Source organism: Mchenga conophoros, linkage group LG20 (genome assembly GCF_057382185.1).
Source record: "Mchenga conophoros isolate Kocher_MC1m ecotype Shallow Benthic linkage group LG20, M_conophoros_male_GT1.1, whole genome shotgun sequence".
Classification (NCBI taxonomy): Eukaryota; Metazoa; Chordata; class Actinopteri; order Cichliformes; family Cichlidae; genus Mchenga; species Mchenga conophoros.
Window position 1 is genome coordinate 11,416,158 of NC_140545.1, and position 15,974 is coordinate 11,432,131.

Sequence of the window (15,974 nt, forward strand, 5' to 3'; positions counted from 1 at the left end):
GAGGAGAAGAGGGGGGGGCTTAAACAGTCATCCCACATCCCACCCACCCCGCAAGACTGTCTGCTCGACCATCATTAAGCAAAACCACCTGCTGGCACACCAGAACCCCCATCATGTTCTCAACAAGCCCGGCTAACCTGCAAGCCTCTGGATTGCTGTACACACAGATCATAAAGCATCAGTAGGAAGTCGAGTGGTAAAATGCTGCTCATTATCACCCCAGAAGGACAGCATGCACACTAGCTGCAGTCAGCATTATGGATTGAAATAGATGCAACACAAAGGGGCAAAGAAATGATCTTTGATGCAGCTGTTGCATGACTATACGCTGAGTTCTGACTGGCTCGTTCCCCCTCCCCTAAAAAGAGAGAAACAAAATAAAGAAGACGGGAGGGGGAAGGAGAGAGAGGAAAAGATCAAGACAGAAGGAAGAAACAGCTCTTTGTCTTTGTCAGGGCCTTAAGGGAAAGACTTTGGCATCAAGTCATCAAGAGCTGAAACAAAAGCAGCTGATAAACAGAGCAAGACAGATACAATCTCCCTGCAAACTCAACACTTCTCCATCAAGCAGCTTCCTCTCTTCCAACACCCCCCCCCCACCACCAAACACTTTTGTCTTCAGTTTGCCTTCTGTTTTTGTTACGTCATTATGTGTGTCTTCTAAACTCTTCACAATATCTGGAGAAAGAGTTCAGTTGAGCCCTAAAATTGCCTTCTTTATCCACTCTTGCAATCCACAACTCAATTTGTTTCCAAAGACACAGCAAATGACTGCTGGATCCTGCTTGACACATTATCTGTCAACTCTCTGCACAGCACAAATGACAGGGCTAACATTTAACTGGTAGCTAGAGGGTTGAACAGAGGAAAACATTCTGCGTGTCCTCAGGGCCTTCTGCTTATCTGCCCTGACAGGGTGCAAATTCAACTATGTGGGAGAGGAGCTGCATTTGTATTAAAGAGCTGGATTTTCAGTTTCTTCCTTTAAGTAACAGAAATGCCTGCAAGGGCTTCGGTAGGTGGCGATAAGACCTCAACATACAAAAGTGGGGCACAAAAGAACACCGAGAAGGCCTTGCTTATTCATCTTAAATGTGGTGGACAGCGTTTTAAGACATAACTGACATTGCAAATGTTTGCTAAATCTTGTATTAGAGCCTGCAGCCAAGTGAGCGCACGCATGGACTAAGCGGCACTAAAGTGGCACCACCCAGTGCGAAGAAAAACGGTGAAACATAAAGCCTGAGGGTATCTATCTTCTCGCGGGGCCCCGATCCAACAAATAAGCCACGGCAAACAAAACATCCCTCACAAACCACGTCCTCACATGCGCAACAACAACAAGGAAGAAAAATAATAATCCTCTGTTTTGCCTTCATTCTACATCACTCATCCTATTTCTTTTATGACTGTGTCCAAAAAGAAAAAAGAAAAAAAAAAACTCTGGTGGCAAGGAGCACACACAAAGCCTTTTTTCTTCCGCCTCAGACAATGCACCTCCCCACCCAGCACTCTGCCAGGCATTCCTGAGTCTATCCTAGCTATCGAAAATGTCAAGAATGAGGAGAGAGCAGAGGAGGGTACAATGAGTTGCTGCGGCAGGTACAGTCTTGTCCCGCTGTGCTAACATCCCACAGTCTCCGGGGGTACTGGCTGCATAAGAATGGATGGGATCTGACTTGACTCTCTTAATTAAAACCCTTCACTGGAACAAGCCTCACAGCTCACTCTCTTCTGGATGAAGGCATTCAAGCTAATTATCAGGGCCCGAAAACAAAATAAAGATTTCACGGCGGGGCTGCACCTGACAGTTGTGCTGCAGGCTGTTACTTACAGGATGATCATTGCATAAGAAGCTCCAGAAGCTTCCCAGCAAAGTGCTTAATAAACCGACTTTTTCATAATGACTAGTATTTCCTTACTGCTATTCCTTCAGCTGTAAATCGATATGAGAAAACCAGGTAATGCGACGTAAACCCTCTTCAAACACAAAGCCCCGTAACCAAAAGGGCACATTCTAGATAGTTTGTCGGAGCCAAGAAACTCCCCTTTCCACAACAGGAGTCCGAAGAGAAGAAAAGGGGGCTGAATAAAAAAGGTTAGCAGTGCAGTGTTTCGTGCCTAGACAGACAAACAGAAGAAGTTTTATGTGAGTGCCAAATGCAACTTAACACTGCAAACAAGCTCCATCCACTGGAACATCCTGCCACCCAGAACTGCTTAGAGGAAAGTACCCAGAATATAGACCCCCGCAACTCGGAACCAGTGATTGCCCCAGAATGCCTTCAGCAAGGTGATTCGTGCTCTGATTCATTTCCTCGCTCTCTTGCTCCCGGCTTGTGTAAGTGTAACAGTCAAACTTTGAACCACTGCCAACATTGTCAAGCACCAGTAAAAGTTAAACAGCAGCAAGCTCACAGCTCACTGGCATGAGTGGGGGGGGGGGGGGGGGGGGGGGGGGGGGGGCGCACAGGGTGCTGCAGTCTTACAGTCTTGGTAGATGCTGAGATTTATTAGTCATGGCTGCACAGTTTATCTCATAAGAGCCTGACAAATTACTTCTCGGCCGAAGAGGAACGGTTTTTAATCGGCTTGTTGTGGGCTGAAGCAAATCAGTTGAATAAACAACAATATTTAAAACACGTCACCTATTTCTACTTTTTTGAGAACGCGTGTGAGCTGAGAGTCATTTTCCCTTTCTCCCGCCATTAAGCGGAGGGAATGTGCATTGCTCCGGAATGCTCCCACGTCATGCATTATGTGTATGTAAGAGTTCAAGAGTTTCACCTCAGACTTAATAAAACTGCCCAGCTTCAAGGTGCAAAGGTCGGGGATCATCCCTCAACTTCTGTCCTTAAGGTGTTTATCAGACACACCCACCTTAAGGCTTTGCTGGGAAAGACCGGAGCCTCACCATAGCAACACAGCTCCTACAATGACTCAGGTGTCCTTGTTTCATGGAGTTCAGGGAAACTTCAACACTCTGAGCCTGGGGCTGTAGAATTTCAGAAGCCACAGGAGTATGAAACCACAGCATAGATCCTGCACTAAATTCCTTATATGTCACACACTTTATGGAAACACTGTCACAGCAAATTGACTTACAAAACAGCAAATTGACTTACAAAGCAGCAAGGATACGTACTGATAAACTTATCAGGAGCTCCTGTGTGTTTATCATTATAAGAATTACTACATAAGGTAGAGTCCAGATTTTATTCCCTTCAAACTGGCTGCTTACCTTCCACACAGTGCTCCACAGCCTCCAGGTTACGCAGGGTAATCCTCATCAGACTTGAGTTGAGCATAAGTTCGTTCCTGTGTTCGGGCCTCATGTAGTCAGGGGCAGGGTTGAGGAAGAATATGCGAGTGTCGCCCACGGACACCTGATTGTCACAGATCCCGGGGTTGCCGAAGCCGCCGATCATCACCTTGTTGCCGCCATCCAGGAGAATTTCACGGTTCACGCTGGACTTCCCTTTCAAGTAACGCCAAACTCTGACCTTTACAGAACGACAAAAGAGAGATTTGCATTTATGCATACGCACAGGGGTGCATGTGGGGAATTTTGAACTCAAACATAATCAAGGTTTCCCTGAAACACCCAAGGGCACCGATGCTTGTAACCCCAATTTTCAAATCCTAAACAGATTCTTGCAACTTACAGAAAACCCAGCCAATTCTTCCAGATGCAGAATTTGCCCAGCCGCTGGAAAAGTTGCCTACGATACTGCACGCACCAGTGTGCACTGTGCCCATCAAGTGCAGCAAACGCTGCTTCATACGTCATGGGAAAGCTCACTCCTTTCTTACGTGTGTGCTCTCTTGTCTCATTTCAGAATTTGGTGGTGGTTTCTGGAGCTGTGCGCCTCTAATCTACTCCATTCATTCACGGGGAAACGGGAAGCAAGTGGGCGCAGGAAAAGCGCAGTGGGAAAGCTGACCAAATAAAACTTGTTTAGTTTTCACAGATTATAGAGTGGTCTACCACAAGTCAGAGATGGAGGAAGGGTGACTGAAATTTTTCCTTTTAGCACTTTAGGCTATAATTTAAATTAAATACATCATTAAATAAAGGCAATTAATTGTAGATCATATGTCTATGTTGCTGAAAATATTACAGCTCCAGGTTGCTCATTAATGAATGGTGACAATGTACTGAATAACTATACATAGCAGTGACTTAAAGTTGTTTGTGTGTGTGTGTGTGTGTGTGTGTGTGTGTGTGTGTGTGTGTGTGTGTGTGATCTTTTTATATGACCTGTTATCCACAAGTCACAAAGCCCTAGTTTAGGATGCCATTTGTCAGAAAAACTATAAAATACAAGATTCCTTGCATCCACTGGAAATGGCATGTTGCATGTTTTCAGCATTTATGAGGGGACATCAAGTACGCGCTACCTGTCAGTTTTCCTGCTACAACATGTTTGGGATGATTACATGCTCGGTTAGGCCTGCTTTATGGCTATGTAATTGGCAAGAGGGGAGAGAGAGAGAAAAAACACCATCCATCTATTTCTGAAAGCAATGTGGATTCACTCGCACTGTCCATGTAACCGCTGCCAAATGCTTCTGAATGAATGAGTTTGTAAAATGTTTTTCAGGCAAGCTGATGATGCCTTTTAGAGAGTTGGAACTGGAAGGTAATGGCTTCCATCAGCTACACAAGGGTAAAGATAGCCTATTAGATATTATTAAAGCCCATCAGCAGGTGTACATGCGCTCGGGCGCAGTCGTTTCGGAAAGCACATGAAAAGTCCTACCTTGCAGGAATAGTTGTTATGCACCGGGTCCTTGTTAATTATCTCGTCCACGGTACCGGTTAGAACTATGTTGGCTTCCTCTTCTCTGTCCTCCAACTCTTTCTCCGGGCAATTTGCGGCGCAAAGCTGCCACACAGCCACGAGCAGCCCCGCCAGGAGCAGCCCCGTCCGGCCGGCCCTGAGTGTCCGCTGGGAGCCCATGACCACGGATGTAACCAGAAAAGTAAACTTTTCTCTGATTGGATTTGACCGCACGGTGCGTCCAAATGCAAACTCCAAACTCTCACGAGTGCGCTAAAGGTTGCTCCAGCCGCCTTTGCCACAACTTCTCTACGCTTTAACCATGCAGCCCTGCTCTTCGCATCTGCAGCCCGGGTTCGAAATCCCTCTCTGCCGCCGCCGGCTGGGAGACCAGGAGGGAAGAGAGGAACTAGGAGGAAGAAGGAGGAAGGGGCAGGGATCTCTCTCCAGGAATGCAACCACACTTCTCTCCTCTCCCCCTCTCTTTTCCTCTCTCTCCCTCTCTCTCTTGCTCACTCACTCACTCACTCACACACACACACACACACACACACACACGTCCACAGTGACGCTCCCGGATTTGCATGCAATCTGAATTGCTGATCCCACAAGTGAGGATGGAGTAGGTGGTGAAGGGTGGCAGGAGGGTTGCACGCTGGGACGCATGTAGAAAGTGATTGTCCAACGCCGCCCCCAGTCGGACAGACAGTGTCTCTACCGCTGGTGCCCCCCATCAGCCCCGCAAACCATGCATTGCAAAGCAGGAGCAACCAGGGATGACACGCTGAATCCCCACCAGCAAAATGGGAAACTTCTAGGCTACAGTTTTGCAGATTTTCACAACTAACCATAAATAAGTCAAATTGATATAACATAGGTAATTAACTATGAGTAGTAACTTCTCTTGTTCCATAACTGATAACATGACCCTGTTTATTGTCATCATATGCAATGATATAGTGTTCCACGCAGAGGGGCTTGGTTTGTTCAAAGGGATTATCTGGGTGACTGGTTTTGATGGCGCACAGACGTGTAAGGAAACTAAAGGAGATTTTCGTTTATCTCAAAGGGTCTAGGAGCCATTTTTACCAGTGAAATAAGTTCAATTTGACTTTTACAGCAGACTAGAAGTGACTTCTAAGTTATCTGGTTCAACTCAGACTGCATTTAAAACTAGACAAACTAGACATCACCCATTGCTTTGCGGCAGTCGTCATCTTGTGACTACATATAAGCCTACCATCATAACTGTGTGTATTTGTGTTTATGTTAACTTATATTGAACTTGGTTGGTTTGTTTTTGTTTTGTTTGGGGGGTTGCGTCATGGCAGGCCTACATAGTTTCTTATATTTATATGGCACAAATGTGTCATATAGGTGAAACTGACACAACAGTTATGAATGACATTTAAGCAAATTACTATTTTTAGACAAAGTTATTATTACTACTACTACTACTAATAATATAGCACATTAGCTAACACTAGCCTGAGCACAGACACTTGCTAATTTCTGCTAAGTAACTCACATACTGTAGCAAAGACTTCATTTATAGTAGCTACACAGAAGTAAAGCCACGTTATTAATCAGATATTTTCAGAATTATATATATTTTTAAAAAGCGTCAACACCTAACAAATTGACAAGAGGTCCAGTTCACTGACCTGAATTCGCTGACATGGAGCTTCCAGATAGCTCTGCTGTGGTATGTCTGCTGCATTCACTCAGTCACAGCAGCTGTCCTTACCACAACTTTAAATCTCCATTGAATTTAAATGCTGAGTTAAAAAATGTAACCAATCCCAGTTTTCAGCACTCAGCATTTTGGTCAAATTTTTAAGCCTTAACTCCCACTCGGGTTTAAACTTAAGGTTTTAAACTTTCAGTGATTATATAAAATAATTGTAGAATTAATACTTGTTTTTTATAATACAATCACTGGCCACTTTTAGGCAAACCTTCGACCTCCTTTTGCCTTCAGAACTGCCTTAATTATAGGTGGTATAAATTCAACAAGGTGGTGGAAACATTGCTAAGAAATTTTGGTTCATGGTTCATTTTGGTAAATGGAGACTTGATGAGGCCAGTTTGAGATGTTGGATGAAACCATCAGAAGATAAATACATTGTGGTTATAAATGGATGGACACTGGTAGGCTGTGGCTGTTGAATGATGATCATTTGGTACTTAGGGACCATAAAGTGTGCCACATCCCCCACACTCCTCAACACTAGCCTGGACCCTTGTTTACGCCAAGTTCATCTAAAAGTCACAGCATAAATCAAGACTCATCAGACGAGGCAAGGTAACCTTCTACTGACCAATTTTGATGAGCCCATGTGAATTATAGTCTCAATTTGCTGTTACTAGTTGACAGGATTGGCACACAGTGTGGTCTACTTCTGCTGTGCATTAAGAGATGCTCTTCTGCAAACCTTGATTGTACTTTGTTGAACTCCTTTTGCCTTCATATCATCTCAAAGCAGTCTGCCCAGTCTCTCTGATTGCTGACTTCAAAAAGGCTTTTTCACCCACAGAGGTGCTGATGGACATTTTTATCTTTTTCAATCCATTTGCCGTAAACCCACAGCACATCAGCAATTTTTTAAAACACTCAAGCACCCACAAACACTTCAGAGTCACTTAAATCACCTTTCTTCACCATTTAGCAGGACATCTTTACCATGTTTATGTGCTTAAATGAAATGAGCTTATCAGATATCTCTATTTACCTAACAACATAGCAGGTAAGTGTGTTGTTATATATATTGTTACATATATTCAGTTTTGTTTTAATTCAAGTCAAACTCTTAGTTCACGTTGTAGCAACTAATTCACTTATTCGGTTTGACAGACCATAACTTTACTGTTCACTTGTTTCCCATGTCTAACAGGTAGCCTTTGTCAGACGTCTGAGTGGCCAGCAGACAATGTTAGCAGCCAGCTGACAGTCACAATAGAGCAGCTACCAGCTAGAGAGGCATTTATTTTCTAAAAAGAGGTGGATGCCAATAAAGAGATAGAAGCTATATAGAGAACAGAAATGGTACAGAATGACTGGACATACCCTGGCCCACAGCCTTAAAACTGTAATCGTGTTTCGTTTAGGCGTTAACTCTTAGGAAGATATGGAAATGATAGACTGTAGAACCATAAATATTATGAACTCCCGCTGAAAAGCTACCTCAGTCACTGAACATCCACGTGAAGTTGGACCCTACCACAAAATAGGCGGATCACTCCGTGTCATATATCATTAAAGATTCCCCTTATATCTTAAAACTTCCCATGATTAAATCTGTAAATGCAACCATATGGCTATTTTGTTAGAGGTCCTTTTTCAGAACAGACAGTGCGTAAATTTCCACTCCTCAGAAGCTGTAATTTTAACTACCCTTCTATTCCTGGGAAAATGACAGGCTTGGTTATGCACAGTTGCTTGAGAGGATATTTGCAGAAATTTGTTCAAGCAGGTCTCAAATGTGACAGTTAGATGAAGGAAACACAACTGTTTGTTGAATGACGAATGTAAACAAAATAAAAATAAAGAAAATCAAAAATAAGAACCAGAAATGAAACAATACACTATTATCACGTTATCTACCAGCTGAATTTGATTCAGCAATTTTAAAATGCAAATAATCTTCCAAAATCCACAAATCACAAAATGCATAATTTCATCTGAACAGAAATCCCAGGGCCGCTCCACTTACTCCAGAGTAAATGGCAGACTGACTTTGTGGTCTTAAAGAACATTTTCATTGGTTTCCACATGGAAATGAGTTTCATTTTATAGCACTAATGACCGGTTTTAACCAGAAAGCCTATGCAAATACAAAAACATCTCCTCTGCAGGTTATTATACATTATAAATTATTCCTAATGTAGCTTTATCTTAGTGTCAGACAGCAATCATCGCTATAATTTGGAGACAAAAATATTCTCTCTTTGTTTTCTGGTTTTAGTAAACAATAATAAGTGTAAATTAAAAGTGCTGTGCAGTGGTATTTCCTGCTCAAGATTACAGGATGCTACACAAAGAGAAATGTGTCTCCAACTGTAAAAACTCTTGTGATATTCACTTGCCAGCCACTTCATTAGGTACACCTTGCTAGTACTAGACTGGACCCCCTTCTGCCTTTAAAACTGCCTTGTTCCTTCTAGCACAGATTTAACAAGGTGCTGGAAACATTCCTCTGAGATTTTGGCCCATGTCACACAGTTGCTGCAGATTTCTCACTTAAACATTCAAGATGTGAATCTGCAGTTTGACCACATCTCAAAGGTGCTCTGTTGGAATGAGATCTGGAGACTGTGGAGGCCATTTGAGTGTAGTGAAGGGAAGTCATTGTCAGGTTCAAGAAACCTGCTTGAGATTCAGATTGAGTTTTGTGTTATGGAGCGTTATCCTGTAAAGGATGGGTACAACATGGTCATCAAGGGACACGGACAGCAACAATACTCAGATAGGCTGTGGCATTTAAATAATGCTCATTTGGTGCTAAGAGGCCCAAATTGTGCTGTCTTCTGTGTACCTTGGTTGTAACACACACCTATTTGAGTCTCTGTAGCCTTCCTATCACCTTGAAGAAGGCGATAGGAAGGCAAAACAATACATTTTGTCTCTCATTGGATATTTGGATGTCATTGTGAACCCCAGAAATTGTATTTTAGGGAAAATGCATGTAGATCAAGAGTTTCTGGAATACTCAGACCAGCCCATCTAGCACCAACAACCTTGCCACATTCAAAGTCACTTAAATGACCTTTTTTCTTCATCCTGATGCTCAGTTTAAACTTCAGCGTGTATTTTGTGAAAACTTTAAAAGTTTAAGCATTTAATAAATTTCTGTATCTGGAAAAAAACCCAATCAGAGCTGCTGCTGATTATTAATCCTTTGTTTGTGGACACAGAACACAACATCCCTCATGGTGAAACTTAACAGAGCATCCCCCACCTCATCCCTCCTCTCCACTTACATCCTGACAGCCTTCATCCTCCCACAAATATTTCAACACAAAAGCCCTGGAAAGTAAACAAGCTTTAACAAGCATCTTACTGAAGGAAGACTTTTAATAGGATCTTTTGTGAATAAAATTGTTGGCAGATGCAGTTGCAGCAGATAAAGGCGAGCTCTATTCCCTCAGAGTGGCACTACTAGCCGGCGTGAGGAGACTGTATAGGAAAAAACTGGTGTGTTATTTTGCTTGAACATTTTCCCATAGCCACATATATACAGATGCAGAAAACAGTATTTATAGCACAAAGCCACTTACTTTGCAGTCTGGCACAGTAAGTGGCACCTTTTTTGCTGTACTTTTTTACAGCTTTGCAAAACTAGCGGATCCGGTTAAAATGACTTTAGCGAGAGAGGACTCATATTTGAGAATGATGCATGCCTGGCCTTAAACCTTTTTATAAAAACACATTGCCGTCAATATGTATTTTTTCACAGTTGTGACGAGTATAGACACAGATGAAGGCTTTTATTACAATCTATTTTGATAAGTTGTACTTATGTTGATGGCTTACACAGAAGAACCACTGCTGCTGGAAAGAGTTGACCGTGTCAGGCGTGTGTCACTGGAAAGAAAGAAGTGTAACCCGAGAAGCAACATTAGCAGCCAAATTATATGCGAAGCCCGGGGACTGAAATTTGCTGAGGAGCTGCTGTATCACTGCATCACGGTCAGTCGGACAATCACAGTGCAATGCAGCGCTGAAAACCAATCCAACCTTTGGGCTTGTGTTCTAGTCGTGTAAGCGATATCTTATATTGTGTGTCACATAAATAATGCACCACCCCTGCTGAAGTTATTCTCTATGTCTCGGCATTTGCTTTGTGCTCAGTTTCACCATCCTTTATGTTGATTGTGCACTTGTTTCCTCTGCTGACTGTGTCATGTTGTATGTTGCTTTTATAGATAATGTGTGGGTGCAGTCCCACTTAGCATTCACCAGTATGCATCACACATATAATCTCACACACTCACACATTCCAGTGTTATCAAATGAGGCTACTGTAGCTCTTTTGTTTTTCTAGAGGACAGGCCCACTCGCCATTATCAGGTATGTGCATGACAACAGAGGAGCGAGGCTCAGCTTCCTGGCATCTATCTGACTCAGACTACAGATAAGGTGTTCAGTTTCCTACAGTGCAGCCTGCCCTCTTTCTGCTGTCTAATGGTGCAACAGTCAAAAGCAGAGAAATGCTCTAATGATGTGTTTACCATTCATGTCTTATGGATGGACTTGTCATTTTGTAAGGATACAAAAATATAGTATTTAAATTTTTGGTGTCAGTAAAACAACAATTTGGTCTGACTATTTCAGAAACTGCTGAGATAGTGGGATTTTCCAATGCAATCATCGCTAGTGTTGACCGAGAATGGTCTGATAAGAGAAAATATTCAGCTAGCAGCAGTTCTCTGGGTTAAAGTGCTTAGCTGATGCCAGAGGTCAGAAGAGACTAGCCAGACTGCTTCGAGCTGATATAAAAAGAATGGTAATTCAAACAACCATCTGATGTACAACACACTGGATCTTCTAGCAGATTGCATACAGCAGCAGAAGGCGATTAAAAAGCTAAAATAATGAAATTGGGGATACAATTTATTCAAATTAGACAAAAGAAGGAAAAGATTCCCTGTTTTTTTACACTTTGGACCTCTTAGTACCAACTGAGAATTGTTTAAACATCACAGCCAACCTGAGTATTGTTGCTGTCCCTGTCCATCCCTTTATATACCCATCCTTTATTGGCTACTTCCAGTAGGATAACTCAGCATGTCACAAAAGCTACCCGAGTTATCACATTCACAAAATTCTGAGAAAACCTGACCTCTGACCTTTAGGTCAAGGTCACCGGGAGTCAAACTCTGAGATTTTTTAGCAGACACACATATGGTATCAGTTTCAAACTCCTATGTTTACTCATTCTCAAGTTATCACATTCACAAACTTATGTGTTCCAAGCTGCCTCACTGCCCAGCAGGGTGACAACAATACCCCATCAACCCTGTGTGGATTAGGGGTAAAAAGCCAATTTTCTCACAGTGTGCCCATAAGGAGGCCAGGTTGACCTCGACAAAGGGCTGGTTGACTGGTGAAGAGGCGAAGCTACAACAGGTAATGCCGCGTAAATAAAACTAAGGCTCATGAACACTGAATCCCACTGAAATAACTAAATGATTAGAACTGAGAGGCGGAGTCTCAGTATGGTGATGATAATTGTCATGCTGATAAAAAATAAAGCATAACTATTGAATTGTCTATCATGTTGAATGTAAAACAACATGATTGACAGACCTACAGGAGATAATCCTTTACGATGGCTTACAAGGACTGTGTGTGGAACTACACTCTGGCATTTCCATTGTTATTCATTATGCACAGAGTTTGTATGAGAGAAGTTCTATAAAAAGAAGAGCAAGAACAAAAAATATGAATATGCAAAATGTGCCTGAAGCCCTGCTCAGTTTTTCTGAAATGGAGCAATAAGGGTTCTATTTGAATAGCGTGCATGCACAGAGGCTACAAAGTCTGTACTGGTTGATTTCCATACCAATTATTTTGCAGCAAGAGACAATTGTTAGTTTTTACATCTGTTTTTTTAAATATAATTTTTGCCATTAGGGTAGACATTTAGATTTAGTAATGTGACCTTAAAACTCAGGCAGGTTCATCAAGTACTTGTTGAACCATCATATATGATTTGGCTGATTGCATTTCCATAAGAAAATTGCTTTTTCAATTTTGCATTTCTGCACAGTTTAAATCTATCTGAGTCATTACACCATCCGGTACAAGGTTCATTCACAGATAATTGGTTTCCCAAAAATGTGTAGCATGTCGCCGACAGCATTAAATTGCTTTGTTTTCTGCAATGCAAATTGTTTATTACACCTCTTCACTGCAGACCCGTTTATGGTGTAAATTAGGTATTGTTGCAGTTAGACTTGTTGATGTCTGCATCATTCGAAAGGACTGAAATCATTAAACTTTTAATCTCTGAATGATATTTCTTTCACCCCATCAGCTTGCAAACGATGCAAACCTTACGTCCATTCCCAAGCATTTCCAATTTTCCAAGAGCTGTAGCAAAAAACATTTTGTTTATGTGTCTGACAGTTTGCCAGATGGCCCTCTGCTTTGCAGCTTCAAGTCAAAACAGGAATGGTGGTTTCACACCTGGTTTCATCCCTGGGTATGAAGCTGGAATGCCAGAGAGTTCATTGACCCGTGAAGCCTGTTCTAGCTCTTTCGGTTTTACTTGGTCAAAAGTGACGTGTTTTTTGTTGGTGTCTAAAAATTAGTCACACAGAAATGTCAACTATAATCTGGGTACATTATTTTGGACCTATGCACACCCAAACAAACAAGCATCTTCTAATTCTAATTTTATTTTATTTTAATTAATTAATTAATTTTTTCCTTGCCGCCTGTTCCGTTTGGTTCTTTTGTCATCAGAATTATTGTCTGAAGGCCAAGAAAAATGCCCAACGGATTTACTATACCAAGTGGACCATCTCGGCCTAGCTGTATTGGTCCATTTGATTGACCTTTGTCAGTTGTTACATACAGGCGAGACATGACTGGGGGAAAGGGATGGGAGAAAGAAAGAGAGGGAGGAAAAGAAAAACAGCGGGGAAGAGGAACGGTGATAAAGGGCACAAAAAAAAGGTGGGGCGTCAAAAAATACATATGTATATCTATCTATCTATCTATCTATCTATCTATCTATCTATCTATCTATCTATCTATCTATCTATCTATCTATCTATCTATCTATCTATATATATATAGATATATCTATATATATAGATATAGATCTATAGATCGATAGATAGATATCTATCGATCTATAGATAGATATCTATAGATAGATATAGATATATATAGATATACATACATACACACATATATATACATACATATACATATCAATATCACCTGGATCACCTGTTGAGAAAAAAAGAGAAAACAAGCAGAAAAAAAGAGCAATATAATAAACAACACCATCGCGATAATCTATGTGTATATAACAGTAAATACTAAATATTGAATATTATTGTGCAGCACGTAAGATCGACAGCGCACAGTGTGCTTTGAGGAGCAGCCAAGAAAGGTGTAGTTTGTGTCTGTGAGTACCCGTGTGTACACCTGTCAGCATGAACGTGCTTGTATTCAAAAGGTTCCTTCATGTAATGATCTGCTAGAGGGTGTGGGGAGCAATAGCCCCGTCCCCCATGGCATGAAGCAGGTATGGAGGAGATCCAGGCTCCAGACATCCAGAGACCCCAAGAGCACAAGAGTCCAAAGAAGACCAACGGAGGGGCAACCGTGCAACCCTCCCAGAAAGAGCTGAGGAGAGCCCCAGACGAGGGGTCACTCAGCAGCCGTGGAGCAGAAGCCAGAGGGGGTTGCAGTGACGTGCCCGTGAGCTAATTCTAATTCTAATTTTAAATATAAATGATAACCTTGTGCTCCTTGAGGTTTCCACCACCATTATTATCTGTCTTATCTGAGATAAGGGTAAGTGGGGACAATAGAAAAGAGTGTCAGTGAGGAACACCATGTAGACTGTCTATCCACCTCATAGATAGCCAGCCAGATAAAATCCCCCTACTTCCTCATGTCAAATAAGTCATGTCACACATACCTACTGTATTGACTACTTAGGGCGGATTTTATCTGGGACATCTCCACACAAACTTGATAGACATCAGTACAAAGGTGATATGGCCCTTAGTTGACAAATTCTCTCAAAGTAGGGTCAGTAAACGCCAACTTGAAAAAGCGACATGCAAGGCAGTCTAAGTTTCTGCAAGTCATTATGTTTAAAACCAGCTGTAAACTGTTCACTGACCGTGCTGACAGCAGGGCAGCAGTGAATGATCGCAGGTCTGCTTCCATTAGTTTGTTACGGGACCTCTCCATCCATCTGCTCCTGCTCCCGCCCAGCTCCCGCTCATTTATGCAGAGTGGCCACAATTTACAGAAGGCCATTTTGTCTAATGGATACCATTCATTCATTCCGAGTGTGCTCTTTGGCAGGCGCTCACCAGAGTCCATTAGGAAATTAGTCCACTGCGAACGCGGACGCCATTGGAGATGAACGGCAAGATCAAAACCTGTCTGACTCCCGGTGATTGAGTCACTGCCATAGAGCTGATTTTGTATTCTGTGTCTGTCGGCTATACTTCAGTTGCTCGATTGGTAATGACACCATTTTGATGTGAAATTGGCTACTCGGATTCACTATTAGAGAACTGTGCCATCTTCCCTCTGTTTGACATATTGAATCCCACCATAATAAAATGATTGCCAAAGAACAAGACACAGGCCTGTAGTGGATATGATGAGTAATGCCTTTATGTAAACACTAATACTATTTTCAGCCAACGGCACCAGCAAACACTGTTATACCTCCTGATTAAGGACTTTTTGATGTACAGGAACTCAATGTCAAAGAGGATCCTCATTTCCATAAGCTGGTCTTAGGTTTCCCCTGCAATGTGATTCATGGATTAGCAATAGTGTTTGATCTATATGACTTGCCAGGGGAAGGAAACTTGATCAATAGACTGACTCTGTGGGTGTATGTGTAGCTGCCCTTCAGGGAGCTGAGCAGTGTGCCAGAAGACAAACTAAGCACTGTGACAAGAAAGTGCAGCATCATCATGGATTCCTGCTCTGCAGACTCTATTTGATCTAAAATGCCTGTCAGGTTTCATTAGGTAATTGCCCTCTACATTGTCTCTGAGCTACTTTGCACTCCCCCCCCCCCCCCCCCTCTAATCAGCTTTGCTGATTCAGTTCAGAATCATTTAAATCTCCTGCAGTGACTAAATTTAGACTTACCTGTATTCATCAAAAGGACATGAAAGATACTGATCTAAAGATTTAGAGATCTCTAATTCTTTGCTTTCCTAGTAAGAAGTTAAGTCTATCAGCTGTTTGTATTGTTTTTGCTTGACTGCCATATTACGCCATCATAGCTTTGCTGGGCTTTACAGTGCTTTTACACACAATGGGAAGAGCAAAACCCCTATCCCTATGTTGGAAATAATGCTTTGTGGTTACCCAGGTGTCTCCCTCTAACACAGGCATAGTAGGTAGTGAAGGTATCAAAAGATGTGTTGCCCAGGCAGGTGGGTAAGACACAACACATTCAGACCAGGATACAC

At 42.1% G+C, this 15,974-nt stretch overlaps 1 protein-coding gene across 6 annotated transcripts in view; it reads right to left on the bottom strand.

The window, feature by feature from the left end:
- Positions 1–5,275, bottom strand: part of agrn (agrin) — a 258,498-nt gene extending 253,223 nt beyond the window's left edge. For 3 of the 6 annotated variants that reach the window (XM_085261191.1, XM_085261192.1, XM_085261190.1), the window contains exons 1-2: positions 4,764–5,273; positions 3,242–3,503 (exon numbers count right to left, since the gene is read on the bottom strand). In XM_085261191.1, coding sequence (XP_085117317.1) covers positions 3,242–3,503; positions 4,764–4,964 — 463 coding nt within the window. In that variant the 5' untranslated portion in view covers positions 4,965–5,273. Of the gene's footprint in view, positions 1–3,241; positions 3,504–4,763 lie in introns of all 6 variants that reach the window. The other 3 variants (XM_085261195.1, XM_085261193.1, XM_085261196.1) reach the window with 2 other exon arrangements.
- Between the last annotated feature and the right edge of the window lie 10,699 nt (positions 5,276–15,974).